The sequence below is a fragment of the Heterostelium album genome (assembly GCF_000004825.1).
Source record: "Heterostelium album PN500 unplaced genomic scaffold PPL_scaffold6, whole genome shotgun sequence".
NCBI lineage: Eukaryota > Evosea > Eumycetozoa > Acytosteliales > Acytosteliaceae > Heterostelium > Heterostelium album.
Genome location: NW_008805068.1, coordinates 1,322,595 through 1,350,558, shown reverse-complemented (window position 1 = coordinate 1,350,558; position 27,964 = coordinate 1,322,595). Strand labels below are relative to the sequence as shown.

The 27,964-nt window shown below is 33.9% G+C and overlaps 5 protein-coding genes and 1 non-coding gene across 6 annotated transcripts; 4 read left to right on the top strand and 2 right to left on the bottom strand.

Annotated features, from left to right (window-relative positions):
• Positions 1 to 3: 3 nt before the first annotated feature.
• PPL_07095 (uncharacterized protein) lies at positions 4 to 13,865 on the bottom strand (the record flags this gene model as incomplete). The annotated part of the gene is made up of 16 exons (XM_020577941.1): positions 4 to 7; positions 242 to 277; positions 986 to 1,347; positions 1,437 to 3,883; positions 3,965 to 4,347; positions 4,606 to 4,940; positions 5,029 to 5,393; positions 5,978 to 6,837; positions 7,465 to 7,743; positions 7,927 to 8,120; positions 8,181 to 8,387; positions 8,509 to 9,137; positions 9,223 to 9,508; positions 10,089 to 13,287; positions 13,359 to 13,825; positions 13,860 to 13,865. 16 exons carry the CDS (start codon positions 13,863 to 13,865, stop codon positions 4 to 6), a joined length of 10,059 nt encoding a protein of 3,352 aa, XP_020432389.1.
• PPL_07096 lies at positions 86 to 157 on the top strand. Its single transcript has one exon. It is a non-coding gene; the product is annotated as a tRNA-Met (tRNA).
• A 1,128-nt stretch (positions 13,866 to 14,993) lies between the features above and the next one.
• Positions 14,994 to 18,253, top strand: PPL_07094 (PP2C family serine/threonine-protein phosphatase; the record flags this gene model as incomplete). Its single annotated transcript, XM_020577940.1, has 6 exons — positions 14,994 to 15,133; positions 15,250 to 15,392; positions 15,621 to 15,640; positions 15,759 to 16,213; positions 16,297 to 17,454; positions 17,554 to 18,253. 6 exons carry the CDS (start codon positions 14,994 to 14,996, stop codon positions 18,251 to 18,253), a joined length of 2,616 nt encoding a protein of 871 aa, XP_020432388.1.
• Positions 18,254 to 19,098: 845 nt separating this feature from the next.
• On the top strand, positions 19,099 to 21,732 carry PPL_07093 (PEMT/PEM2 family methyltransferase; the record flags this gene model as incomplete). Its single annotated transcript, XM_020577939.1, has 5 exons — positions 19,099 to 19,594; positions 19,675 to 19,988; positions 20,101 to 20,414; positions 20,523 to 20,969; positions 21,042 to 21,732. 5 exons carry the CDS (start codon positions 19,099 to 19,101, stop codon positions 21,730 to 21,732), a joined length of 2,262 nt encoding a protein of 753 aa, XP_020432387.1.
• Positions 21,733 to 21,853: 121 nt separating this feature from the next.
• Positions 21,854 to 23,962, bottom strand: PPL_07092 (uncharacterized protein; the record flags this gene model as incomplete). Its single annotated transcript, XM_020577938.1, has 6 exons — positions 21,854 to 21,868; positions 21,990 to 22,352; positions 22,795 to 22,920; positions 23,037 to 23,397; positions 23,551 to 23,699; positions 23,834 to 23,962. The coding sequence occupies 6 exons, from the start codon at positions 23,960 to 23,962 to the stop codon at positions 21,854 to 21,856; spliced, it is 1,143 nt and encodes a 380-aa protein (XP_020432386.1).
• Positions 23,963 to 25,945: 1,983 nt separating this feature from the next.
• On the top strand, positions 25,946 to 27,890 carry ctrA (putative cationic amino acid transporter; the record flags this gene model as incomplete). The annotated part of the gene is made up of 4 exons (XM_020577937.1): positions 25,946 to 26,313; positions 26,432 to 26,954; positions 27,063 to 27,431; positions 27,510 to 27,890. 4 exons carry the CDS (start codon positions 25,946 to 25,948, stop codon positions 27,888 to 27,890), a joined length of 1,641 nt encoding a protein of 546 aa, XP_020432385.1.
• Positions 27,891 to 27,964: the final 74 nt, after the last annotated feature.

Genomic DNA, 27,964 nt, shown 5'->3' with positions numbered 1-27,964 from the left:
AATTCAACTAAAAATTAAAAAAATTTTATTTTTTGGTTTATTAAAAAAAATAAAAATTTAATTAATTTCAAGAATAACATCGAAAAGCATCTTAGCTCAGAGGAAGAGCGGTGGGCCCATAACCCACAGGTCGGTCGATCGAAACTTCCAGATGCTAAAACATTTTAATTGTAGAATATACAATATGCGCGCATTAAGGATAACCTAGGTATTATTACCAGCTTTTCGGGTCAATAATTACCTTAAAGAGTAAGGTGTCTTTGTAAATGAACACGAACTGTAGGTTAATATCAAGCTCTACACATTGACTATCAGTAATGGTAGTACAAGGATAATTTAAAAAAAAAAAAACAATTTGAAAATGATTAATAATACAAAAAAAAAATTTATAATTAAAAAAATTGAACCATTTATCATTTTAAAAAAAAAAAACAAACTCAGCACAAATACTATATATATACAAAAAGAGTATATATTTAAAAAAGTTTACAATTATATTTAAAAAACAATTAAATCTTAAAGATTTAATTTTTGAAAAAAAAGGATATCAATACATTTTTAAAATCATAAATCAATAACATTATTAGAAGAATAATAAAATAATAGAAAAAAAACTTTTTTGACTTCAAAATGTAAAGGTTTTTAACTGATTTTATATAAACAAAGATATTGTTTTTTTAGAAAAGTAATTTAACAGATGAAACGAAAATAAAACAAGCTCTCGAGAGTATAGTATAAAGAAAGGTTATTCTTTGAAGGAGTTCCCGATTATAGAACATCTAATATTCTATCATTAAGTTGAAAGTGGTAGATTCAAATTCAATCTTTACTCGATTTAATTTAAAATGTAGACAAACAATCTTAAGCTATAGATTCCGATTTTTTGGAAATTTTAGAGTATGATATCAAAAAAAAAAAACAATTGTATGAATTTTTGAGTTATGTATTATCTTTATTTCAAGAGGTGCCAGCTTTAAGTTACTACTATTCATATGAAATATTTAGCTTTTCATGTAGAGTTCCTTTCAACCATGTTATATAGAGATCTCTGAGTGCAGCCATGTTAAGCTTGAGACCTGGTTTAGCTTTAGCACTTGGTTCACCAAACTTATCGAAATAGATATCGATCTTATCTGATTCGGTATTTGCGCAATACACAGAGAGAACGGGGTTGCATACATCCAAAAAGAGTCCAAGTCCATGTTGACATCTGTGATTATGTGCCAACAATTCATTTCTACAACAATCGTTATAGCATACTACTGTTCCACAATGAATACAGACACCCTTTGGTAATTGATTGCATTCTCCTACACATGATTTACTAATATTTTCAACCAAGAAATACTTTTATTTGTAATTAAAAAAAAAAAAAAAAAGAGTTAGCAAATCTATAACTATAATATATCTGATCGATTTTAATCATTTCAACTTACAACAAAATCATCTGGTAATTTAATAAACTTTGGTAGTTTTGAAGGTAAGCAGAATCCAACGGTGTTACGAATGAGTAGTGATGTATAGTCTTTCTCTTGATAGATTGGGTTGAGAAGTGCATCCTTCCAACTGGGAAGATCAAGCTCTTGCAAGAGATAATCGATATCCGAGAAGGTCTGGAGAGTAACAGGCGAATGCTCATTTCTAGTGACTATTGGAGTATCAAAACTGGTGGATAGACAATGGTCAAATAAGAATGCCTTTCTAATGAATGGTTTAACTGCTCTTTCGATGGTGCGCATCAGTTTGCGGAGAGTTTCCTGGTCGCTAGGATCGCTAGGCAGAGTGTTCTCTGTCAGGTGTGACACCAACATTTGCATATACTTGGTGTAGTTGTTAAGAGTTGACTTGGAACTGCTTGATGCATAGTCAACTATTCTATCGATAAAGTTACCAAAGACAAAGAATATCAATCGTTCGTAGGCACGCTTGATGTGAATCTTTGGATCAGAGTCTCTGTTGAGATAGTAGGAGAATGTGGCGAGAATGAATGGATCGTAGTTGATGTATCTACCTTGGAACAAGTCGATTGAGCTATCGTTGGTTTCTCTGGCCGCCGACGACATAATGTTGAAATAGACAAGACGTAGTGTTTTCAGACGCTTCTGGAAATCGGTTTCATTGTATACAAAGTAAGGTTGACCGTCGTCGTTGAAGTTCTTGTTGGAACGCGAGGTAATCTCGAGTGTTTCAATGTTGGTCAGTGGATACTTCCAGAGGAATTGCTGAACTGAGCTCTGGTTGAGATCGGTAGGACTGTTGTGGTAGGTGGTATCCGTTGAGAGTAATGGAAGTATCATTCCCGAGGAAATGGTTGTCTCCGAGGTGCTCTTGTTGTCGATGGCCAACAGCAGATTGGCTGTCCTATTGCAAAGAGGACATGGATATCCGCCACCGATCCAACCATTGACAAAGTTCTCCAGACAGGATTTGTGAATGAGATGGTCACAACAACGAATGTTTATGGGAATACTGGTTTGGAAGAGTTTGAGGATTTCATCGACTTTGAGATTCTCGATCTGGTTGACAATGAATGATCCACCGATCGATGATAGCTCTTGGTCGACATCGGAACTGATGCTCTTCTCGTAGTAGTGTTGGATGGTTTGACGATCGGACGTCGACTTGATGCCGAAACCTTCGCAACGACCGATTGCACAGAGTGGATCGGAGCCGGGACGAGCTCCTTCCTTGCAAGCAACACATATCAAATTGTTGTCGGAATCTGCCAGTTGGTTGTCGTCGTCGTCTTCGTAGTCCTCCAACATCGATTTATTTGACTTTAGGAACTGAAGTTGTTGCTGCATCATCTTCTCACGAATCGCTTTTTGTCTTTGAAGAGCCTCCTCCTTTTTGACTTTGGCTTCGTTCTCGTTCTGTTTGTTGATGATCTCTTCGATCGACATCTTTCGATCGCTAAAGTATTGCGAGAGATTCTCATCAAACTCGTTGATCATGATGAGCAAGTTGGAGATCAAGTTCTTCTTCTCGACGTAGCGGTTGTCAGTGTCGATAGTCTCAAAGAGGTCGGTCACAAGATCGAGTATATTCATCGATGGATATGCCAAACTGGTAGGATTACCATTGTCATCGCAGATCACCTTACGAATCTCGTACGGACGTAGAATATTCAAGAGGGAAATCGACTTTTTGGTCTTTACCATGTTGTCAAAGCTACCGTGTGACAGATAACACTTGATCGACTGTCGCAGTGAGTCTTGTTCTTCTGGTGAGAACGAAGAGAATGTCTTTGCCTTGAAGTGACGCATTGCCATTACCATGAGATAGAGTATGTGATTGACGCTGTCATCCAACTGAGTTTCGTCCTCCTTCGGTATGAACTTGTCAGAGTTGATGAAATCAGACAATGGGAATTGTGTTTGCAATCTACAGTTGGGATGTACGAATGCGAGCAGTGTGCAAAATGCAAGATGATAGAGTAGTGGCTCGTCATAGATGTCGTTGACAGCCTCTAGGTTCGCATGGAGTGGTTCCACTACCGAGGGCAGAGGGAATGAATCTTCAATTGGATACTTTATCTTCTTGAGATGTGCATGATAGGTTTGCAACGACATGAATGTCAGAGAGTCACCAACGCAATAGTGGTAAGGATAGTAGTAGTCGTAGCGATCCCAGTATTGTTGCTTGAGTTGTAGCTTCTTATCGTTGGTTGGTTCCGACACCTCTTGGATAACATCTTCAACAAAATCACTGTAATACAACTCCCTACGAACATTACTTAACAAAGCATGTGTATTGTTATTGGTTGTCAAACCTTGGATGATATGATATCGTGCATCTTCAGGTGAATACTTTGGTGATACTCGCAACTGTAAAATAGATATAAGGAATCTTAATAAATCTTGTAAACAAAATGGATATTCATCTAGTTATGTTATTATATTTAAAAGATAAGAGAATTAGATTATATGATATTACGGTGATGACGATGATGAATTCAGCTTACCAGAATATTTAAAATTTGAAGTGAAACTGCTAATCAAAAAGTTTAAAAAGTAATTTGGACCCAATAAAATCGAACAATATTGGATGGTGAAAAGATCTACCCACATAAGAGACCATGAGTAGTAGGATTTGACATCGTTGATATTCATATTCTTCTCCCAAAATCCATTTCTATGTTGTGCCATGAGAATATTTGGAAGAATCGCTTCATTGGCAATGTACAGCAATTGTTCTAGATTGACCATCGATTTAATCGCTGGCAACGAGTAATCTACACCACTATTCAATGCATTCAATACGAATATTCCAAATATTCTATTCAATGGACAATGTATAGATACTGTATCAATAGCATGGAATAAATCATTTGATGGTAATAAATAACTAGATAGATAGATAGATAAGTTATATTAATATAACATTACTTATATTAATCATTATTAATATTGATTAATAGTACTATAATAACATACTTATTAAATGTAAAATTTTGTTTGTTTGGCGGTTTGTTTATAAACTTTAATATTAGACTTAAATATTTCATTGTTGGTACTAGTGTTCATTCAATATTTATAAAAGATTAATGTTAGTTAATGATCATTATTGATTGTTAATATAATCATCATCATTATTATTAAGTACTTACGTTTAGATTTATTTAAAGATTGTAAGAAAGTACCAATACCTTGCATTGATTGAGTTTCCATGGAGACAACAGAGTTGATGATTGGAAGCTCGTACTCTAGTGGTTTGTCTAGTATTCTGCGAATGGGAGTAATCTCTTGAATTTCATCTAATATCAAAAGCAGTTGATTGATGATATCATCGTTCTTATATACATAGTCTGTGATTTTTGCATGTTTGAAATAACTTGAAATATAAAAGAAATCTTGATGTGCCAATAGTTGTTGATCGAAAATTGTACGTTGACTTGGTACATCAAAATCATAATGTTCTTTATCTTTTAACAATGTTTTCTAAAGAAATAGAATAATAAGTATTAGGTTTAAAATATATATCTAAAGACTAGAAATAAAAAGTTTTAAAACACTTTAACAAACTTACAAAAACAGATAGAATCTCTGATAAGATATTCTTTGTGGAATAACCAGTACAGAACGGTATGATAATAGAAGGTATTTCAAACATTTGACAACTAATCGATGAAATGATAACCATTGCATCACGATCTGATTGAAGTGAAAGATCCGGATAGAACTTGAGATACTCATCGCAGAATACAATCTTGAACAAACGATTACCCATCATCGTTACGATTACCGTTTTGACTAGATTGAGTATCTCTGGTTTCTGAAGTATCTCTTTTAATATCGTAGTGATGGGACTGTCTTCAGGTATTGAAAGTAGGTTCTCACTGCTGACACCACCAACACCACTGGCTAGTTGTTCAGACTCTGTCACTGCTGCTGCTGTGGTATAAGGCAATCCAAGTGGTGTATGTAGATCGAAACAACGTGCATCAAGAGTCTGGTGTACAAACTCCTCCGTGAGAATATGGGACACTGGGTAGGAGTACTTGCAGAGATCTTCAAACCAGACGATGATTACCCCGAGCCGATCGGTATCCTTCTGAGTCTTTACATCCAGCTTCATGAGATACAACGAGTACTGAATGAGCAATCGGATGAAAAGGTGAAGTTTCTTTCGAGTGGCAGGCTCGATCAACTCGCTCGGATGTATCGGTTTGTCCTGCAGGAAATGGTCGGTACAGAATCCAGAGGTTGCCCACGAGTCTGGATTACCACAGTCGCAGCATCCACCCTGACTGCTCTCCTCTGGCATAAACGAATGTCCCTGATGTATATGGTTGCCATTCTTGAAGCAATTGAGACAAACACAAGATGTCTCTGTCATAGCACAATCTTTACATCTAAAGAACCAGGTTTTCTGCGTCCACTCTTTATAAAGTCCAGTGTATAAATAATATCAAAAGTAGTACTGGTCAGTCAGTATTGAATTTCACTGCAACTTTAATGTTGTTTACTGTACTTACCATGTTGACAGAATGGGAATTTGAATTTATCTTTACCAAATAGTTTGATGAGTGGATCGCTTAGATTGGCGAATCGTTGTACCATTAGATTGATGTCCTTGGTTGTCTCGACGCTGCTGGAAAGAGCGTTGCGATACGATTGGAAGGTGAACTCTGGATGACCGTATTCCTTGAGTCTGGATATCTCATCTTGTCTTCGTTGTGCCACCTTGCTAATCGAGTTGAGGAATCCACGAAGATCTCTCTCGAGCGATCGAAACACACCACGAGTATGATCAATAGCAGATCCATCTCCATCCCCATCATCATCATCATCATCACCATCATTGTCATTTTGATTATCATTATTGTTGTTGTTTGTTTCATGAGATGCAGCAGTACCAAAGAATCCATCTACCAACTGACGATAGTTACCTTCTCCACCAAAGATATCAGCAAGATCCAACAATAGATTTTGACCATTTGGTAATGCACCACCAGTAAAGAATCGATTATTATTATTATTATTAATGTTGTTATTGTTATTATTATTTGCATCATCTATATGATAATCATGATTATATTCTTGATTGTCATTATCATCATTATCATTATCATCATAATAATCTTCATCTATATCATATGAATCTATTTGATTACTCATCAATTCATCACTGTCATCGATACTGTCAGCAATCATCTCATCTTCGTCTTCGATATTCATTTTAACACTATTTTCATTGTTATTTACATCGTGATTGTTATCACTTTCGTTTGATGAGCTTGTTGTTGAATTTATATTATTTAAAGTTGAATTACTCTCTGACTCTATATCTAAATCTTTATTTTCATTTAAAATTTCATTATTATTATTACTATTACTATTAATATTATTTATATTTATATTATTATTATTCATTACTGTACAAATTTATTAATAATATATCTATTTATTTAAAAAATACAAATAATATATATTAATAACCAAAATATATATACAATTAAAATTAAATCTAAAATTAAAAAAAAAAATTTTAAGATGTCGACTAACTTCTAAAAAAAGATAAAAAGATATGTGAAAAATAAAAATAAAAAATAAAAAATGAAGATTTGCAAAAAATGAACTGGGCTTTTCCTGTTTTTTTAAAAGACATTCATTTTTCTTTAATTAAAAAAGTGCCAACCAGGATATCCAATGATTTAATAATATTTGTTTACATTATTTGATTTATTTTTAATTTATCAATGAAATATATATTTTATTACATTATTTTATTTTTTACTATTATAATTATTGTTATTTTTCTAATTTATTTATTTGATTATCTTGATTTGTTTTGTTTGATTTGTTTTGTTTGATTTCTTTTCTAAATTAAAACAATCCATCTTGAAGGTTGTCAGATGGCAAACATCTATTATTATTATTATTGTGAAGATAGAAGAGAATGTTTGGTTAATAAAAATTTGAAAAAAAAATGAATAAAATAAATATTTGAAATAATAATTACTTTTTGGGAATATCAAATGCTTTGACTATTGCTAATGATTGTCTTGATAGTTGTTCACAGAGATCCATTACCAAGTAGGAGACGGACTTGGCGACTTCCGGTGAGATGTAAGAGTGGGTGACGAACCAACCCAAGTCATCTTCGATCTTGGCGAGTGTATCGAGAAGTACGAGGTGTGCAATCGGTGCAACCGAATCGGCACTCATCGATTTCACTGCATTCTCTAGAATTACATACTCCATGTGAGCGTGTGCCGCCTTGATAGCCCATGGAATCGAGCTGTTGAAGGCGTCGTACAAGTTGGTGCCACCCTCTTGCACGAGCTGAGTTGCCTCTTGAGTCTTGAGCAACTCTCTGGCACGGAACAGCTTGAGAAGATTGTTAAAGTTGAACAACTGTTGTTTGGCGTCGCCGTCGATACGGATCGATGGCACAACCTGGTCGGTCTTGGTCATGATGTACTTGGCAACCTGTTGCATCAACACAGTGTTGTCACCTTCGTAGGTAACATTGATATCACAATCCGACTTGAACTCGGCAATCTTATTCTCCGATCTATAACCTTGTCCACCGCACGATTCTCTACAAACTTGCATCGTTGCAATACCATGCCATGAATACACTGCTTTAATACCTGCACAATGAGCATGTAATGCCTAGTAAATCAGTTGGTCAGTAAAGTATAATTATACCATATCTCATTCAATTGAACATACAGGTTTCATTGATTTGATTTGAGTTGCAAGAGTTTGTAAATAAAGATCCATTGTGATGGTTCTTGCCAATGGAATGATCAATCTTCTTTGATGACTTGGAATAGAAATCAATGGTAATTCAACGTTTGAATTTGGACCGAATTGACAACGATAGTGTGCATATCTAATTGCAATTGTCAAACATGTATGAATTGCACCTGCTGTATTCTTACAAATATATAACTGTTTTTTGTTTTGTTTTAATGAAGAAGAAGAAGAAGAAGTTTAAATTAGTTTGGTAAAGAATTGATTCTAGTGTTATGATATGTAATTTGTAGTAGCTACTTACTCTACCACCCAAAAATGGAGCCATCGTTGCAGCGAAATTTTTGATTGGTGTTTGGAATTGACTCTTGTATTGACCGTCTTCGGTGACATCGCTGTATTTGTTGAGGAGGTTCTCACGTGGAATACGAACGTGATCGAATCTAAGATGACCATTGTCAATACCGTTGAGACCTAGCTTTGGACCGCAATCCTTGATTGTTATTCCTGGGAATGTCTTCATTGTTTTGATGTCACGGATGGGCACTACGAATGCATGAACACCATGATCCTTCTTGTTGAGAATGAGACGTGCAAACACCGTGGTGAAGTGTGCGTGCAAATAGGCACCACCAATCCAGAACTTCTGTGACGATGGAGTCGGTGTGTTGATGATGAACTCCTTGGTGGCGGCATCGTAGGTAGCTGTGGTTTCAATACCACGAACATTACTACCGTGTCCGACTTCGGTCATCGAGAAACAACCGACAATATCCAACTTGTTGGCCGGCTCAATGTACTTCTCGTGACGCTGAGTACCCAACAACAAAACGGTACCACCAAACAGACTGTAGTGAACACCCAACTTGGTTGTAATATTATTATTATAGGAACTCAATATCTCCATCAATCCACATGTCTTTTCAACGCCATCTTCAAAGAGATAAAGAGAGATTATGATTAGAATTTGATAAACAAAAGTAAAGTTTAAAAACAATAGCAATAACAATAACAATACCTCTAATATCAGTAATATTGAATAGTCCACTCTTTGAAAGATCTTTGATTTGTTGTAATACCAATTCTCTGTACTCAGCAGATGGAAGACCAGCTACAGAGCTACGGATGGAAGGTGTCTCCTCGAGGAAACGTCTTACTTGATCTTTGAACTTGGACAAGTCTTTACCGTCAAGTTTCAACTTGAGTTGATCAACATCTACATTTGGTACGATCGATGAAATCTCTGTCTCACCAATTTGAATGATAGATGAATCTTCAATACTTGATTCCAAATGTTTAGCAATCTAATTATAATATTTATTAATATAATAATCATTAAATTAATTAACAAATAATAATTCATGAATGGTTGGTTATCTATCATGGTTATTTAAATTGATCTCTCTCTTACAGTTTTTAATCTTCTTTGATACATGTTTTAACTTTTTTTATCTATCTAAAATAAAAATATAATAATATAACAATTAAGAAAAAGTAAAAAATGTTGAAAGAATAGGATATATAATATAAATGAAATAGACAAAAAATATAAAGAAAACTAATATTAATTGAAAAAAAAACAAAAATTATATTGTTTTGTGATATGGTCACAGATTAACTGTTGAGAGGAAAAAGTAGGGTGGAAAAAAGTGTGTTTATGGAGTGTCAACACAAAACTACTTTTTTGGATGTTCCAATCCACCATCAAACAAACACACACACCATATCTTAATCGATTTTAGATATTTTATACTCAAATTTTATAAAAATTTTAATATTTTATTGAAATTTGGACATTATCAATTTCATTTTCATTAAATTCAACAAAAAAAAATCTGTTCTTTTTTTATTATATTATTATTATTTTTAAAAATTGAACCTTACTTTTTTATTTTCTTTAGTTGTTGCTGTTGTTGTTGTATCCATATCTATCTTGTTGTTATCGGTTGTTGATGTTGTTGAAACAATTTCATTGTGTGGTCTCTTCTTTAAAATTGATTGGATCTGACGATTAACTTGAGTTGTGTTATTGTTATATGTCATAGGATCATCTGATACATTGTTTTCATTGTTCACCACATCACTATTTTTAGTAATTTGATGACGAACATCCACATTTTTCGTCAGAATTACACCATCATTGCTAACAACCATACCTTTGTACATACTATCTTTATCTTTTATAATACTATCTACCTTTGCATTTACACTACTATTATTATCATTATTTACATTATTTACAATATTATTGTCTTTTATACATATATTTTTATCACTATTACCATCTCTTGTGCTATTATTATTATTTTTACTACTATTGTTATTATTGTTGATAAGTGTTGTCGTTTGAATCTTTGTTGTTGTTGATGTTGATGTTGATGATAATGATAAATTTTTTGTTGTTGGTTTGATGTTGTTGACAATGTTAGGATTCGGTTTGTTGATATTGGCAGTAGTGAGGTTGGTTGTCAAAGTATTTGAAGTGGAGGTAGATGCAGGCGCAGATGCTTTGGTTGGACCATAGGTGAATTTAGACTTCTTTAATGGTGGATCCTTTACTACAACGGTCTTGTCAATGTATTCAGTGGTGTTTAGGTACTGCTTTTGTTTTTCAAAGAATGATTTGATCGTATCGAAATCGAATGGTAACTTCGTGTTTGTTACCTTTGAGTATTGTGATGCCGTAGGTTTCTTATTCTTATCTGTAGATTCTACTTGAAGACTGTTATTATTGTTATTATTATTTGCTGCTGATTTAGTATTGTTTGAATTATGAATACTATTATTATTATTATTATCGTTGAATGTAAAGAATGAAGGAGAATTAAAGTCTATTGCACCGGATTGAGTTGCAGCACCAGCTCTATGTTGAACAAGATATCCACTTTGATGCATAGTCGGTAGATGACTGTCAAGAATCTGTTGGAACTTATCGATGTTGGGATCTGTGTATGCGGTAGTAACCTTTTGTAGTATCTCTTTGATTTCCAACAGCTGTGACAGGTGTTTCTCCTTGTCAAACTTGAATAGTGTAAGCACTTTTGTCAACTCTTTCGTATCATCACCTCTAAAACAAGATATCAACTCCTGACAAATCATCATCGATAACAATGGATGAACATCTTCTTCTTTAAATGAATCATTCTCATCATTATTATTATCTGTATTACTGATGTTGTTGCTTGTTGTTGTTGTTGTTGTTGTTGTTGATACCGGCTTCTCTAATAATGATAATAGGAATTTTCCAACTTCCAATATGTTGGTTTCAGAGTATGCAGAGTTGGAGATGTTTTGTGATACCGATCGGAGTATGTTGATGGTCTCGTGGAATAGCATCTTCTTGTTCTCTCGGCTGTCTTGTATGTATGCCTGGAAGAAGAGTGTCAGACATCGACGTATCTCAACGAGATCTTTGGTGGACGTAGAGAACAACTCAAGGAAGAGGAACACCAATATCTTTGAGTCTCTAACGATGCCAGAGTACAGCAGCTTTACAAATCCTTCGATCGATATCAACTTGAGATCTAGCTTGCTCGACAGTGAAGATATCTTTCTCGTCAGATTGTAGAGAGGCAACATTGACTTTGGTATCTTATTGGGTGAACCATACACCAACAATATATCAAAGCTAACCTTGAGAACAACGAGTTGCACTTGATGAATATCGTTTTCCAGAGCAGTGGAAATCAAATCCAAATATAGATTAACTTGATTCTTTCTATGCAGACAATAGATGCCTAGATTCTGAAATCCCAATGCTCTTAGCTCTGGACTGTGGTGCTGAACCGACGGTAGTATGATAAGCTCCAACAGTGAATCAATGTCGGTGGAATTCGAACACTTCTTGGCTTTGAGCAGTAGGTAGTGTGTTATGATGGAACACTTGGTAAGAGTATCGGTTTGTTTCTCTTTGATCTCCAGCTTGATCGATTCGATGGCACTGCTGATCTTGGCAGCTTCCGTAGCAGACTTTGTACCGATTCTCTTTAGGTTGCGCTCAAATATTGCCAACCGCTTGGTGAGGTCGTCCTCCTCGAGCGGATCGATCATATCCGAGAGAATCTCAACCATCGTCACAATAAAATCACGTTCAACATGGTAGAATTTCGAGAGTGATAGCATAGAGAGTTCGAGTAGTTCCCTATCGATAGCTATCTTCTTGATCAGCTCTATAAGGAATGTAATACAATTGCTACGACCGACTTCATCGCCAGTGATGTCTATCATCGACAACACCTTTAGAAGCTGCTTCACCGTGTAGGCATCTTCCAAATGATTGAATATCAACTCGACGTAATCAGTCAACGTCGGCAGCATCTGCTCCAACATGTCTTCATAGTAATATCGTTTCTCCACCCTAACATTCTTGATTGAACTCAACAGACTCTTTACAGTCATTCTGAAATGAAATGATTCTTCTTTAGATAACGTTTGTTTCTCTTCACTATTGCCATTGTTAAACAGTTGAAAAGTTGGTATGATATCTTGATTTGTGTTTCCAGCATTGTGAGTTTGTACTTTGGTTAGCCAGTCCTCCAGGAGTGTTTCATTTCGCTCGACATCGATTGTCTCCAGTAGAATGTAGAAGTGCTGATTATCAGAAAAGTTGTTGTACCACTTCAGCAGAAGATTGGATGTCTCTTTTTGTACGGATTCTTTGGTGTCGTTGAAACCAGTCTTGAGAATGTTGATGATCTTATCGGTTGGCAGGACAACGTTGGTTGTGCTGGTGACGTCGTACTCTTTCAACATCTGCAGTGCTTTCACTCTGATACTATCTTTAACATCGTTCGTCCTCGTAATGATAGAATCCAATAGTACACCGCCACCACCACCACCACTGCTATTATTATACTTTAGCGCTGCTTCCAATAGCAGTATCTTTGAGAGTATAGTCAATCTGATATCAGCATAAGCATCTTCATTCATAAGAAACAGCAACTCCTCGAAGATATCAACATCCTTTGTCAACAGACAATATCTAATCATAACGTTCACCGCCAACAATCTAATAGTAGGTGTTTTATCTCTGAATCTTTGTGTCAATGATTTAGTCAAGTTATTATATCCATTTATAAATATTCTTGAATATCAATCAATTAATTGTTAGTTTATTAGTATTTAGTTTGTTGTTTAGTTTTAATGATTACTTACTCTTCAATATTATTTGTATCTATAAACAATTGGTTGATAAGTTGTAAAGATCTTAATCTAACAATATTCTCTTTTGATTCAATAACTCTAATTAAGAATGATACTAAATCATTTCTAATTTGATTTTTAATCTTTAATGATTTTGATGATGTTGTTGATGTTGATGATGATGATGATTTCAATAAAGTTGAAAGATGTATGATATATTTTGAATAGAATTTACAAGTTAAATCTAATTGTTCGAATCTCGATTTAGAACAAAGGTATAGTTTGAGTGGATGTAATATCGATTCAACCATATCGTTGATCTCAATATTCGAGACGGTAACACCACTCTTCCGATCGACACGATCTACAGCCTTTTCCAATTGTATTATAGTTGTCTTTATATTATTCTCTCCATTTCCAATAATTGATTCTTTAAATATCTTTTTAATACTTTCATTCATCTTCTCTCTCTCATTTAACTATAATAACAACGATTTCATTGTATTTATTTACATGCATTTTTAAACAAATGAAAAGAGGGAGTGAATTTCATTTTTTTTTGATGAGAAAAAAACTTCCAAGAATTTTTTTTTGACAGGTTTCAAATTTTTTGTAAAACATATGTTTGTTGATTCGCAAACAAATAGTTGTTGTTAAAGGTAAATAGAATCCAAGTGGAATTTGCTTTAAATATTTACAATTTTACTCAGAATTAAATAAATCTCTATTATTTTTAAAATAATTAAATTTATATTTTTTTTTTTGAAATTAAATTGAAATCTATTTGATTCAAAGGTTGACAAATCTATGGTCCATATTCTTTTTTTTTTATTTATAAATTATTGATTTTCCTTTTTTGTTTTTTTTCATTATAACCATCTGAAAGAAATTTGAAATCGATATCTAATCTCATCAGTAATACGAAAGATATCGTAGCGCAAGGCTTAACACCAACACACACAATACACAAAATCTTGTCTGTGCTATTGTGTATGGATATTCAAAACAAAAAAAAAAAAAAAAAATAAAGTTGCAAAAAAAAATTAAATAAAAAAAATTCGCAAAAAAAATTATTTTCAACAAAATAATAATCTTGTAATAATTAATAGTTAATAAGAAATCATACTATTAATAGAAATATCAATCACATCAATACTGTATTTTTAAATTTAATACACAATTATTAGTTTCGTTTCGTTTTGTTTATTTAGATAGTTATTGTTGTTATCACTCTACTCTATACTAAAATTTAAAATCAATCAATCAATCAACTAATTTATTAAATCGTTTATTGTATCTGCTAACCCAATTTGGGTACAACAACAATAGCAATAATAACAAACAATATATTTAGAATAAGATAAAGTAATAATAATAATAACGAGCATTTTTTGCTTTTAAAAAAAACAAAAAACAAAAAACAAAAAAAGACAAAAAAAACAAACAAAAGGAAGGTGTAATAGCTATCATTAAAATATCGTTGTAGTTGTAAAGTAATTTGAAAAGAATAGAATAGAATAGAAGTAGTAGAGTGTGTAGTTTGGTGTTGTAGAATTATAGAGTAATAGTAATAGTTGTAGTAGTAGGAAACACAAAAAGAAAAAGCAACAAAAAAATAAAACAGAGTGGTGATAAGTAAAGTTAAGAATGGTATTCAATCTAGTATCACATGACACTGGATTGGAGATAGTAGCAGTGTCCTATCATCTCACGTTACTCGATAGATGTTGTGAGATATGCTGTACTATTGCCTATAGAAATACCTCGAGCATACCGATCAACGTTTGGTAAGTCAATAAAATCAACAACAATGTTTGTTTGTTTGTTTCCAATGCTTGTTATTAATTAAATACGAAATGAATGTGTTACGACGATCCATATAAACTACCTACAATATAAATAGTGTTGAAAAAGATGAAGTAATAGAATTAGGATCACTGTTTTGTTTGGAGTCTAGCATTGCTGGTGTTATAGTGATGGAGCAGTCGTCGCTGTATTCAGAGCTGACGGATAATGAACAGCAACAACAACATATTTCTAAACATTGTATAGACTTACTGCCGGAGAAGCAGGTCCTTTTGAAAACGAAATATATAAAGGAGCTGTGTTTCAGTGGTAAGGTCATCTCTGTGCGACTGCCCTACCGCTACCACACCAGCAAATCAATTTCCATCGATATCAAGGTAGATGGTCAGTTCAGCTCGAACGTCAAAAGTGTAAAGTGTCCATCGAATCCTGCATCTCTATGTGCACTGAGCATCGAAGATAACATAGCCAATAGTGAATATCAATTTGTAAGTCGTTTAACGAGCGAACCAAAAACATTAATTAATTAACATGAATTCATATATCTATTAACACACACATACACAATTCATCTACTTTTCTATTTCTATTTCCTCTAATAACTAGTCAACTGTTGCTGATAATAACAGTATTAAAGAGTTTTCAATTGATATTGAGATTCAAGAGTTACCGACTGTTTGCGGTTGGACAGCAGATGCAATCAACTATGAAGGTACATCTATAAAGTCATCGATGATTGCATTCAATACAAATAATGATATTGTAAACTTGGTTTGCAAATGGTCTGATCAAAGTATTACGAAAATCGATAAATTAATACCCCGTGGTAATAATAATAATAATAATAACAATAACAATAATAATAATAATAATCATAATAATAACTCTATCATATGTCATCTTGAACAATCACCATCACCATCAACATCATCACCATCACCATCACCAAATAATAATGTAATTATTTCTTATAACGATCAATCAAACTGTTGTATAGCATTGCGAAAAACATCATCATCATCACTTATATATAGATTCTCTACACTTTCAACACTCAAAAAGTATGTATAATTACGAAACTAACCAACAAATCTATTCATAACTAATCAATCGTTACTAACCTAACTATCATTACAATATATAGACAAATAGAAGATAGTAAATCTTCAAAGAATTTACAAGATATATCATTTTTGATAAAATTATTTTTAGAAAATAATACTATTAAATCAACGGAATCATCACCATCACCTTTATCATTCTCCGCACCCGACAACCTTATTTGTAACAATAGTAATAGTAATAATAACAGTAGTAGTAGTAGTAGTAGTAGTATAGATAATTTAAATAGTATAAATAATAGTACAAAGAATTTAGTGATTGGAAACAACCACCTCCATGGGTCATTACAAAGTAATAGTTTGCAGAACTCTGGTGATCTTCTCTCGAATCTATCGAATCTACCAAAGGTTAAGCCTGCCAATTTACAATCGTTGACTGCTCCACCCACTTTCAACAAAGATCTATCGAATCCGATTGCCGCGTTTGTCTCGAACCGTCAGGCTGGTGGCGCCGCTAGCTCCGGTCCGGCCGGTCTCGTCAAAACCAAGCGCACACCTCCCACTCTTGCGTCGATCTCCACCAGCAAGGACGGCGCACCCGTAGACATACGTTCGCAGCGACTGGCCAGCTACAACAAAGTGAACCAGCTGTTTGGCAAACCGACTCGCTCCGATTTCGCTCGCTCGACAGTCGCCATCGAGGAGCTGGAGCCGGCCGCCTTTGACATTGCACTACAGCACATCCGTAGCAACTGGTGGAAACACGACCGTCTTGCGACTCGCGCCGAAATCAAAAGGATACGCTCGATCGTGACCAGTGTCATCAACTCTGACAAGATTGAGATTACCTTTGTGACTGCACCGCCACCCGCCGCCGCACAGAAAACACCGCCACCCTCGCTCAACGGCAGTATGACCGACCTCCGAAGTTTGCTCGCTCCCAAGCCCGCTCCGACACCGGCACCGCTCTCCTTGGCGGCATCGCTCGACAGCAACGCTTCCAGCACCGAGAAAGCAGTGGACATCGACAGATTGCGATGGATCATCGAGGAGCTCTTGGACGAAGAGAAAAAGTCGTTCGAAGAGGAGCCACACTCGGCAGATTCATCGGTGGCCCACTGGTTCAAAATCGTCACTTCCGAGACAACCGGACAACGTCCACAGATGGAGGACAAGCACGTTGTCATTGAGCAGCCAGACTATCTCTACGGTATCAGTCAGGATGTGAAACACGACCAGTTGTTTGTCGGTGTTTTCGACGGACACAGCGGAAGCATCGCCGCCGAGTACGCCAAAACCAATCTGGCGTTCAACATCTACAGCAAAAACAAATTCAATAGCTTTGGCACTGGCAGCGAGAGTCACGATCCCATCGAGAGCATACACAACGGTTTTCTCGATACGAACAAAGCGTTCCTCGAGATTGCCGAGCGTGACGAGCGCAAGGCTGGAACCACCGTGGCGACCGCCATTGTCCAACGCGACAAAGTCTACATCAGCAACCTCGGTGACTCTGAGGTGATACTGTGCAGTGGCGGACGTGCTTCTGTCATGTCGACCTCTCACACACCAAAGAATCAGAGAGAACGAGAAAGAGTTGAACAAGCCGGTGGCACTATCATCCAGTACGGAACACTCAGAGTCAACGGTATCCTCTCGGTGACGAGAGCATTCGGAGATCGTTCTCTCAAAGACCTCGTCATTGCCGAGCCAGACAATCACATTCATAACATTACCAAGGCCGATCAGTTTATAGTTATGGCAACCGATGGTCTATGGGATGTATTCACCTACCAAGAAGTATCGGACTTTATTTTAAATGATAATAACAACAATAATCAACAAGAAACAAATATCAACAATAATAATACATCATCATCATCATCACTATCATCACTATCATCAATATCATCATTAAAGCAATCAAATGTTGCAGATAGACTAATAGAGGAAGCACTTAGAAGAAATAGTAAAGATAATATTACAGTGGCAATTATATATTTGAATAATAATAATAATAATAACAATCATCAATCATAATTACTATCTATCTATATTTATAAAAAAGGTGGAAAAACAATAAGAAAAAGAAAAAGTAACCAAAAAAAACAACAACAAACAAACAAACAAGTAATACCAATTTTTGTAAATCAAAATAGCCCATTTCCTTACCCCATTTTTGGGAAACAAATAAAATAATAATTCAAATCCCTACCCTAAAAACACACCTCCAAAACCTAAACAAATAATTTAAACTCTTTTTGATGGTGTGTTATTTTTAAAAGTTTAATTAGTTAGAACAGATTAAAACTTTAATTTAATTTTTATTATATTTTATTTATTTATTTATTTTTTTGAATAAAATATATAAATATAGTAGTATGATGATTCATCAGATAAGATGAAAAGGTTGAACGAAATATTTGCAAAAGTCACGTTCATTCCAAAAAATAAAAAATAAAAATAAAAAAAATTAAATGGAAAAAGTCAAATTTAGTTATGAGTTTTTTTTTTTTTTTCTGTTTCAAGACTCCTCATCGAAAATTGCAATGATTTTTTTGTTATTGTTGGTTTTTATTGTGTTTCCTACAATCATAGTTGTTTTTGTTGTCAAAAATATCAATAATCCAACACACACATACACCCACTTTTCACTAATCCAGTTTACCACTGCAAAAAAATAAACAAAAAAAACAACAATATCACAGTTTTTGTTTTTCCGTTTACAAACTATAAATTATAATAGTTTGATTTGAAACACAATCAAATCATTTTTATTTGTACAAATATTTATCAAATAAATAGATAAATAGATAAATAGTGACAAAAAGTTATATTTAGGTTTACGATCGATCAGTTTGTTTGACAGAGTTATATAGGAAATGATGTCGTCTGAAAACGTAGATCATTTGGTAGAGGAATTCGAAGATGCCACCGCTGAGAAAGTAGTGAATAGTTCTTCGACGACCATGGAAGAGGAGGTCGGTGATCGCACTGCTGCCTTGATACAACTTCGTGATCAGGTTGTATCAGCGAAAGATGTATATAGCGATAGTAATAGCAATAGTTTTTTAAGCGATAAAGTTACCAGTAGCAGCAGTAGCAGTAGCGAGGACAGTGAGCAGGAGACAGCCAACAACAACAGCAACAACCACACTAACGAGAGTGGTCATCAACAAAAGAGTAGTTCACTACCAGCGACACCAAAGCAAAGAGTTAAAAAGCAACCATCATCAACATCATTAGAGTCGACACCACAGCATGCAGTACCGAAAATGGCTAATCTTGTGTTCTCCTCGGACTCTGAATCCGATTCACCTTCCACAAACTCCGATCCCAAGAAGGAGAAGAAATTGATAGGTGTTTGTGATGATGGAACCAGTAAGTTGAATCTGAACTTTTAGAACTGCGATCATCATTGTAACAATCAAAATCTAATAATAATAATTTTAAATTTCAAGGATTCCCATTGCCATACACCAAAAATCCATTATCATTACATCCATTGTCGGAATGGTCATTTTTCGATTACGCCAAGAATGCATCACTACTCAGTTTATTATTGTTATTATTCAATTTGCCAGGATGGTTCTTTATTGGGTTCTTCTTGTTCTGGAGATTCGCCTATAATATCGGACTTGGATTATTATTGTTGTACCAATCAAAGAATAAGTCGCTGACTAACCTTTTCAAAACATTTACACCATCACATCCATTATATGAAAAAGTAAAGAATTTCTGTGAAACCGGAATGGGAAGTGATTATAATTTTGATGTAAGTAAACAAATTAATTAATTGCTTTAAATATTATTAAATTATTATTCAATTTAATTAATAATTATTTGTTTGTTTCTCCATTTTTATTTTTCTATTTCTATTTCTAAAGAAAACACCAGCAGCTTATAATGCATGGTTAGCTTTTAGACATGTTGTCGATATTGTATTGGCTATGGATTTGGTTACCTATGTTGTATTTGCTCTTCGTTACTTTAGTATACCAGAGGACGCCAACTGGACATTGATTCCATGTTATTTGATTGGTGCATTCTTGTGTATCTTTACATTCTGGGCCAAGACCGATGCCTACCGTGTAGTCAAGGATTTCGCTTGGTATTGGGGTGATTTCTTCTTTTTGGTCGAACAGAAATTGACATTCGATCGTGTATTCTCAATTTCCCCACATCCAATGTATACCATTGGGTAAGTGTTGAATTCAACAATTCATTAATCTACATGATAATATTTTTTCGATACAAATACTAATTTCACTTTTATTTTGTTTTTTTTTTTTATTTCCTAAATAATTAGTTATTCATTCTATTATGGTGCCAGTTTAATTTCACAATCTTATACTGTACTCTATGTTAGTTTGTTTGCACACTTTTGTCAGATGCTATTTTTGGTGCTCGTCGAAGATCCACACATCCAAAAGACCTATCCAGATATCGTCGAAGATCCGTTCGTTCGTAAGGACAAGGTCAACTCATACTTTGGACATGATCTCATTGTTATGAAGAACTTCTTCTTCTTGCGTAGTGGTGATTTGTTCACTCTTATGATTATTCTCTACACCGTTGCACTTAATCTCATTAATTTGCCAGTGTCCTTCTATGTCATTCAAGCTGTTTTCTGGCGTCTCATGCTTTCATTTGGATTGGGTTTGGTTTTACGTCTTCAATCACAATCACAATGGTGGACAAATAGATTTGCATCACTAAATCTAGATAGCCATCATGCTTTCGAAAATTGGAAGAGGTAACTATATATATATATAAATCTATTATTACTTTCTTTAACAAATTTACTAATTATCCATCATTTTTCTAGTATTTATAATCTTTGTGTTATGATGGCTCATATTTCATTCACATGTTGTTTCTTCAAGGTTGCCGAAATCAATTTGAACTTCTTTGGAAGTATGTTCTGGAGACAAATCATTGGTATCCTTTTGATTTTGTTGAATGTCTGGTCATCGGTCTCAACTTTGGAGGTTCTCGGTGAATTCGGTTGGTTCTACGGTGATTTCTTTATTGATGAAGTCCCAACTAAGCTCTATTATACCGGTATCTACCGTTTCTTGAACAACCCAGACTCTGTGCTTGGTTTCGCTGGATACTATGGTCTCTCGTTGATCGGTGGTAGTCTCCCATTGTTTGCGATCGCCATCTCATCGCAGGTCGCCAACTTTTTGTTTGTAAAGTACGTCGAACATCCACACATGAAGAAGCTCTACGGTACCAAGATCCGTTCGCAATCCGGTATCGCTCGTGGAATCCAAGAGATTGTCAACGAGGCCGTCTCCAGCTCGCCACATATGCAAAAGTTTAGCCACTATGTAAATAAGACAAGACACTACACCGAGAAGGTCGAGAAGAAAGTTACCGAGAAACTAAACACAATCATCGAAGAACTCAGAGACAAGGGTATCCCATTGTCATCAGAACAAAGTGCCATCTTCAAAAAGAACTTTGTACCAGAGCGTGTTAGTAAAAGAGCATCTACAAAGAAACAAAATTAAAAAAAGTAATAACAACATATTTATAAAAAAAAAAAACTAAAACCGAAAAAAACAAAAAAAACAAACTATAAAATTTTTAATTATATAAATAAAAAAAAACAATTATAATATACCAAAATAATTAATAATGGTTGTTCTAAAAAATGATTTATTATTATAAATCTATTTTAAGCTTTGTTTTGTTTTGTTTTTTATGAACATATGGATTTGTGAAAATTCCAGTTTTTGATCTGACACTCTTTTGAACAGTAATAGACCTGTTGACATCTTCCACACTTTTTGAGGTTGGCCGATTTGAAACATGTTTGGCATCGCTTATCCAATGCGCTACTTGATTGCTTTTTAGTGGATGGCGATGAGTTGACTGCAGTCTGAGACTCACCGGATGCTGCAGTATTTGATTCTTCACCTTCTTTTGAATTATATACATTGGCTTTCAAAGGTGAGTTGTTTTTATGATGATCATCAACTCTGTTGGTAGTTGTTGTCGAATTTGACTTTTTGTTTTTCTTTTCGCTACCACTACTACTATTGCTATTATTATTAGTGTTGTTGTTGTTGCTGTTATTGTGTACTGATTCTGTTGCTGTTGGTGTTGAAGCTGGTTCTTCATCAGTATTCTTTATTGAAAAAGAAAAGAAATACAATTCAATGATGAGTACTACCGAATAACCAAGTGATGTCGCACCAAGGAAGAACCATTTGTCAGTACCAAAGTCCAAGAAATATTGGATAATAAAAAATAGTATTCCCATTTTGATTTGTCCGTTGGAACGCTGAAGCAACTGCTTCTCTGATTCATCGATCTCTGAGAATGGCTCACTATCAAACTTCTCAACGAGTGCAGCTTTCAGTTTAAATACCAAGAGATGCGACAAAATATGGATGATGTAGTTGGAAGCGAAATTATATAACCACGAAGGTACCAGATAGTAGACAAATGCAATCGAAGCAATCATTGGTAAAAATATCTTTATCTTTCCATCAAATACAAAGAGCTAAATAGAATTGATTAGAATGATGTTTTATAATGAAATCGCTAGCATTCAAAACTAAACTTACTTTAATAAAGAAGATTGCAGGTGGAATTAACCATTCAATTCTTCTGCCAGTGAAATAATCCAAAATCCAAACTGGACACCAAAAAACAACAAAAACTAGTGTCATTACATCTAGACTCTTGATTATCTTTACTAAAAACAATAGTACATGAACATATAGTTTTGGCTATTGATTTGGATTGTTGGTTAGAATGTGTACACATAATATGAATGCGCGGTTTGATTGATTGATTGATTACTTACACCAGTTTCAGGTTTCTTTAAAACATAGATTCCCATGAGCATCAAAATGATACTTCCAAAGATGATGATGTTCAAACTTAGGAATCGCCATATCCAGTGTTCAAATCTAATTCCTCTCCAAATATCGATGATTATGATCGAAATCCAAATGGTTACTGTTAATGAAGAGTTCTTCTTGGTGATGTTGGGCCACAAAAGAACGATACCATAGATAACAAAGTTGGTTACCGTTGGTAGAATTCGTGTTGGTAATATAAAGTATAAAACAAGATTCGATATCAGTATGAACAGACAAAATGAAAGATCTGGTGATCTCTTTGTCAAATATATAAAATATAATGTAAATATAGATGCAAATATCCTAATTAAACAAAATCAATCAAAGAAGAAGAAGAAGAAGAAGAAAATATTAATTATTAATTATCTAATTAATGCGAAATCTTTGAAATTCTACAAACAACATACCACTCTGTATAAACACCTAAAAAGTAATCCAATACCAATGAAAGTATACAAAATGAAATCGATATGACCCATTCCCATTAGATTGTTTTCACCTCTTGAGTTTAACTTTTCATTTAGTATCAAACCTTCGTATCCAAATGAATCAAAGAATAGCTTTGAATCTTCATTCGAAAGAATTTGATATGCTTTATTGATTTCCTGAAACTTTAAAATCACACAAATTAGAAAAACAAAAAGTAAACAATAGAAAAGAATGAATATTAGAAATCGATACATTGTCTAATTCCCTTTTTAATAAAGATAATCAGCTTTCTTTTGATTGATTGACATACCTTATTACCTGCATTTGGATTTTTATCTGGATGATACTTTAAAGCCATTTGTCTGTAGGCTTGCTTTATCTCTACAGGATCATCTGTTTTCTCGATACCGAGTATCTCGTAAGGTGATGGTAACTCCATCTCTCTCTCTTTCTCTCTACTGTCTCTCTGTCAAACTATCTCGTACTCCCCTCTCACACACTAGCAAAAAGAGACTTCTTTCTTTGTGGAAATTCTTTTTACAAATAGAAATAGATCAAATATATGAATATATTATAATAAATAACTTATTTAGCTAATTTATATATCTTGTTGCTTTGAGTTTCTTTTAACCTTCAATTAGTGAAACACCAATCATTAAAAAATTCGAAAAAACTTTTTTTTTTTTTTTGTTTATTTTAATTTTTGATTAATATCTTAATTAGGTGTTTCCCCATTTTTGTGTTGTTAAATTTGAATGATTAATCCTCTTAATGTAAAAGACTGATGAAATTAACAAGAAAGTGTAACAATCATCAATTTTATTAACTGTTTGTTTTTTTTGTCATAATTCATTTTACAAAACAAAAAAAAAGTTCTTAATTTTTTAATTTATAAACAATTATTGATAATGTTTTCAAAATAAAAAAATAAATAGAATTAACCATTAATGTTCGAATTAATTAATTGAGAAGTGGTAATCACTTCTGAAGGTATGATAGCTACGAGAATCATTAAAAGATCTTTGATGTGATTTTTAGAAAGATACCAATGTGAATCTTTTTCTTGATAGTTAAGGGTTACATGTATACAATTCATTTCGAGATGCACACATTGGCATTCCAAAAGTAAAAAAATCTTCATGATTGCTAGTCGAGAGACAAAAATATCATTATAAAATTTATCCAGATAATTTAGATATTTTTGTAAAAATCTATATCTTAAGAAGATTTCGGATTTTTATTTGTACGAAAATTAATAATAGTTTGAATAGTAAGATACAATCCTTTTGTTACAGTATGATTGTATTGTATTCTGAAAAAAAAAGATTGATAAAAAAATAAAAATAAATTCCTACTTATTTACTCATTTAAATAAGTAAATATTTATATGATGATGATGATCTTAACAACCCAACCTTTCAAAACCCAAACTCCTAAAAGCTTTAGTTAAGATGGTCTCCAAACTAGATTTTTTTTTTGATTCGATGAGAGAAATAAGTGATTTTTTTCGCCTGGGTCACATATATTTTGAGCTGTTTCAATCCAATTTAGCAAACAATTGATAATGCAAATATTGGTCTACTCGAATACCAACCCTTCAAAAAAATATCAAAATATATCATGATTAAAGGAACGATTGTTGTTACATCATCTTCCTTCTATGGTTGGGGGTGTTCCTCAGAGTTGTCGAACCCACCCAATAAATCGTATTTAAAAGTGATGATAAAAAAAAATATCATTGGAACTTTCTGAACCCACAAACTAATAGGTGCTTACTAAAACAAAGATTAAATGACGTGAATCCCAATAAAATCAGCATAAGATTTTTTTACTTTTTTTCACTCATAAAATATAATGTTTTTTTTCTATTTTTTTACTAAAAACGAAAGCTTGCTTGCCACACTTTCCTACACATCCTGTCAATTGAAACCTGTTGCTAAAACTATTTAAACTGGGACAGTTGATCATTATTTACTTCACTCTTAAACAAAAAACAAACAAAATATAAATAAAATCATATTATTGTTTTTGATTTTTTACAAATCATTATATTTTATATCTATTTTAAAAACAAATAATAAAAAGATCATCTAATCTTAGTTGAATTTGTTTCCTTATTTTTTTATTTTTGCATCAATCACCATCCTTGCAGTTAAGGAAAAAAAAAACATAAAATATCTCCATTCCATTTTTTTGCTTCTTTATTTTATTTCACTCACAATTTTTATTAATAAAAAATTTAGTTGGTGCGTGTTTAAAAAAATTCAAAAGAAAAGTAGTAGTTTTTTTAATTATTGTTTTTGTTTCCCAATATATTCATACATTCCTACCAATTATTTAATCATTGCATCATACTAGTAGTAGTAGTTTAATCATCAATACAATAAATATTTATATATATTAAATAGATAGATAGATAATAATGGCTAGTTATTATTCAGAAGATAAAACGCCACTGATAAGAGAGAGAAAATCAGTGTATAAAATCTCATCACTCACAAGAAAGTATCCTTACGATTTGAGTAAGGACGAGGAACTCGATAAATGTTTGACCATTTTCGATATTATTTCGTATGGTGTCGGTAGTACGGTAGGTGCTGGTGTGTTTGTATCGATCGGTGTTGCTATCAAGACTGCCGCTGGTCCAGGTACACTTCTCTCCTTCTTGTTCTCCGCTATCGCATGTCTCATCTCTGCCTTTTGTTACTCAGAGTTTGCCGCCAAAATCCCACTTTCCGGTTCCGCCTACACTTTTGCTTATGTAGCACTTGGTGAATTCGCTGGTTGGTTGTAAGTGTTATCATCATTATAACTATTGTTTAAATAGATTTTTAATCTAACAATATCATTTTTATTTTTAATTTCTTTCATTTCTCTCTTTCTTTCTTTCTTTCTTCTAATAATAAAGTATTGGTTGGAATCTAACTTTGGAATATGCAATTAGTGCAAGTGCAGTTGCTCGTGGATGGTCAGGATATTTCTCTAATTTCTTTACTGTCTTCAATACTACTACACCAGAGTTTGTCCTTGGTTATGGAGTGGATTCGGTATTCAATATTCAACCTTTGGCACCGGTCATTATCATTATCTGTACTGTGATTCTTGCATTTGGTGTTAAGGATTCCGCTCGTTTCAATATGGCCATCACCTCGTTGAATATGATCACCATTTTCTTCTTTATCATCTTTGGTTCATTCTTTATTGACACTTCAAACTGGAGTCCATTCCTCCCATTCGGATTCAACGGTGTCTTCCAGGGTTGTTCAAAGATCTTCTTCAGTTATGTCGGTTTCGACTCGGTAACGACACTCTCTGGTGAAGTAAAGAACCCAAAGCGTGATCTTCCACTCGGTATCGTTATCACTCTTATCATTGCCACCGTTCTCTATTGTTTAGTATCGTTAATTCTTTCCGGTATGGTAAACTATAAGGTACGTTCAACAATGTATTATTATCAAATATTGTAATAGTTTAGATAGTTAATTAACTTTATATCTCTCTTTCTCTCTTTCTCTCTTTCTTCTCTTAAAATATAATAGGATGTAAGTGAAAATTCACCACTGTCTGATGCATTCTTGAGTTTGACGTCGAAACACCCAAAATTGAAATGGGCAGCGTTCGCGATCGTGTTGGGTACATTGACATCACTCACTGCCTCAACTTTGTGCTCATTGTTGGGTCAACCAAGAATCTACATGCAAATGGCAAAGGATGGTTTGTTCTTCTCAAAGTTCAAGGAAGTCAACAAGAAGACTCAAGTACCACTCTTTGGTACCATCTTCACAGGTGTCTTTGCTTCGGTTCTCGCTCTCGTTTTGAGTATTGAAAGCCTTTCAAATATGATCAGTATCGGTACTTTGTTGGCCTTTACCGTAGTTTGTGCCGGTATCGTTGTTATGAGATTAAGAGTATGTAAACAAAAAAAACAATACAATACAAATAATATATATTAAGAACATCATAATCTAACCAATTTAATTTCTCAGGATGAAAACGGTAATGAAAATCACGTGATTAAATCGCCATTGTTATTGTTGATAATGTTTATTTTCGCATGTCTCTTTGGTTGGGCAAGCTCCAGAAGCTGGAAATACTATTATCAAATCGCTTTCGCTGCACCAATGCTTATCATCATTATTATGCTCAGCGTGAGAAAGCAGGTCAACGTTCCAGACACCTTCAAGTGTCCACTGAGCCCGGTCTTGCCATGCTTGGGTGTCATCGTCAACACCTACATCATTATGCATCTCGATGTCGACTCTTTCTACAGAGTGTTTGTCTGGACTGCTATTGGTTGTATCATCTACTTAGGTTATGGTATCAGAAACAGCAAATTGAACGAGCTAGAACAAGACTCGATCAACTAAACAGCTAAAACACACACATATTCCCACCCTCTTTTTTTTTTTTTTTTATTACTTCCATACTACAATAATATATT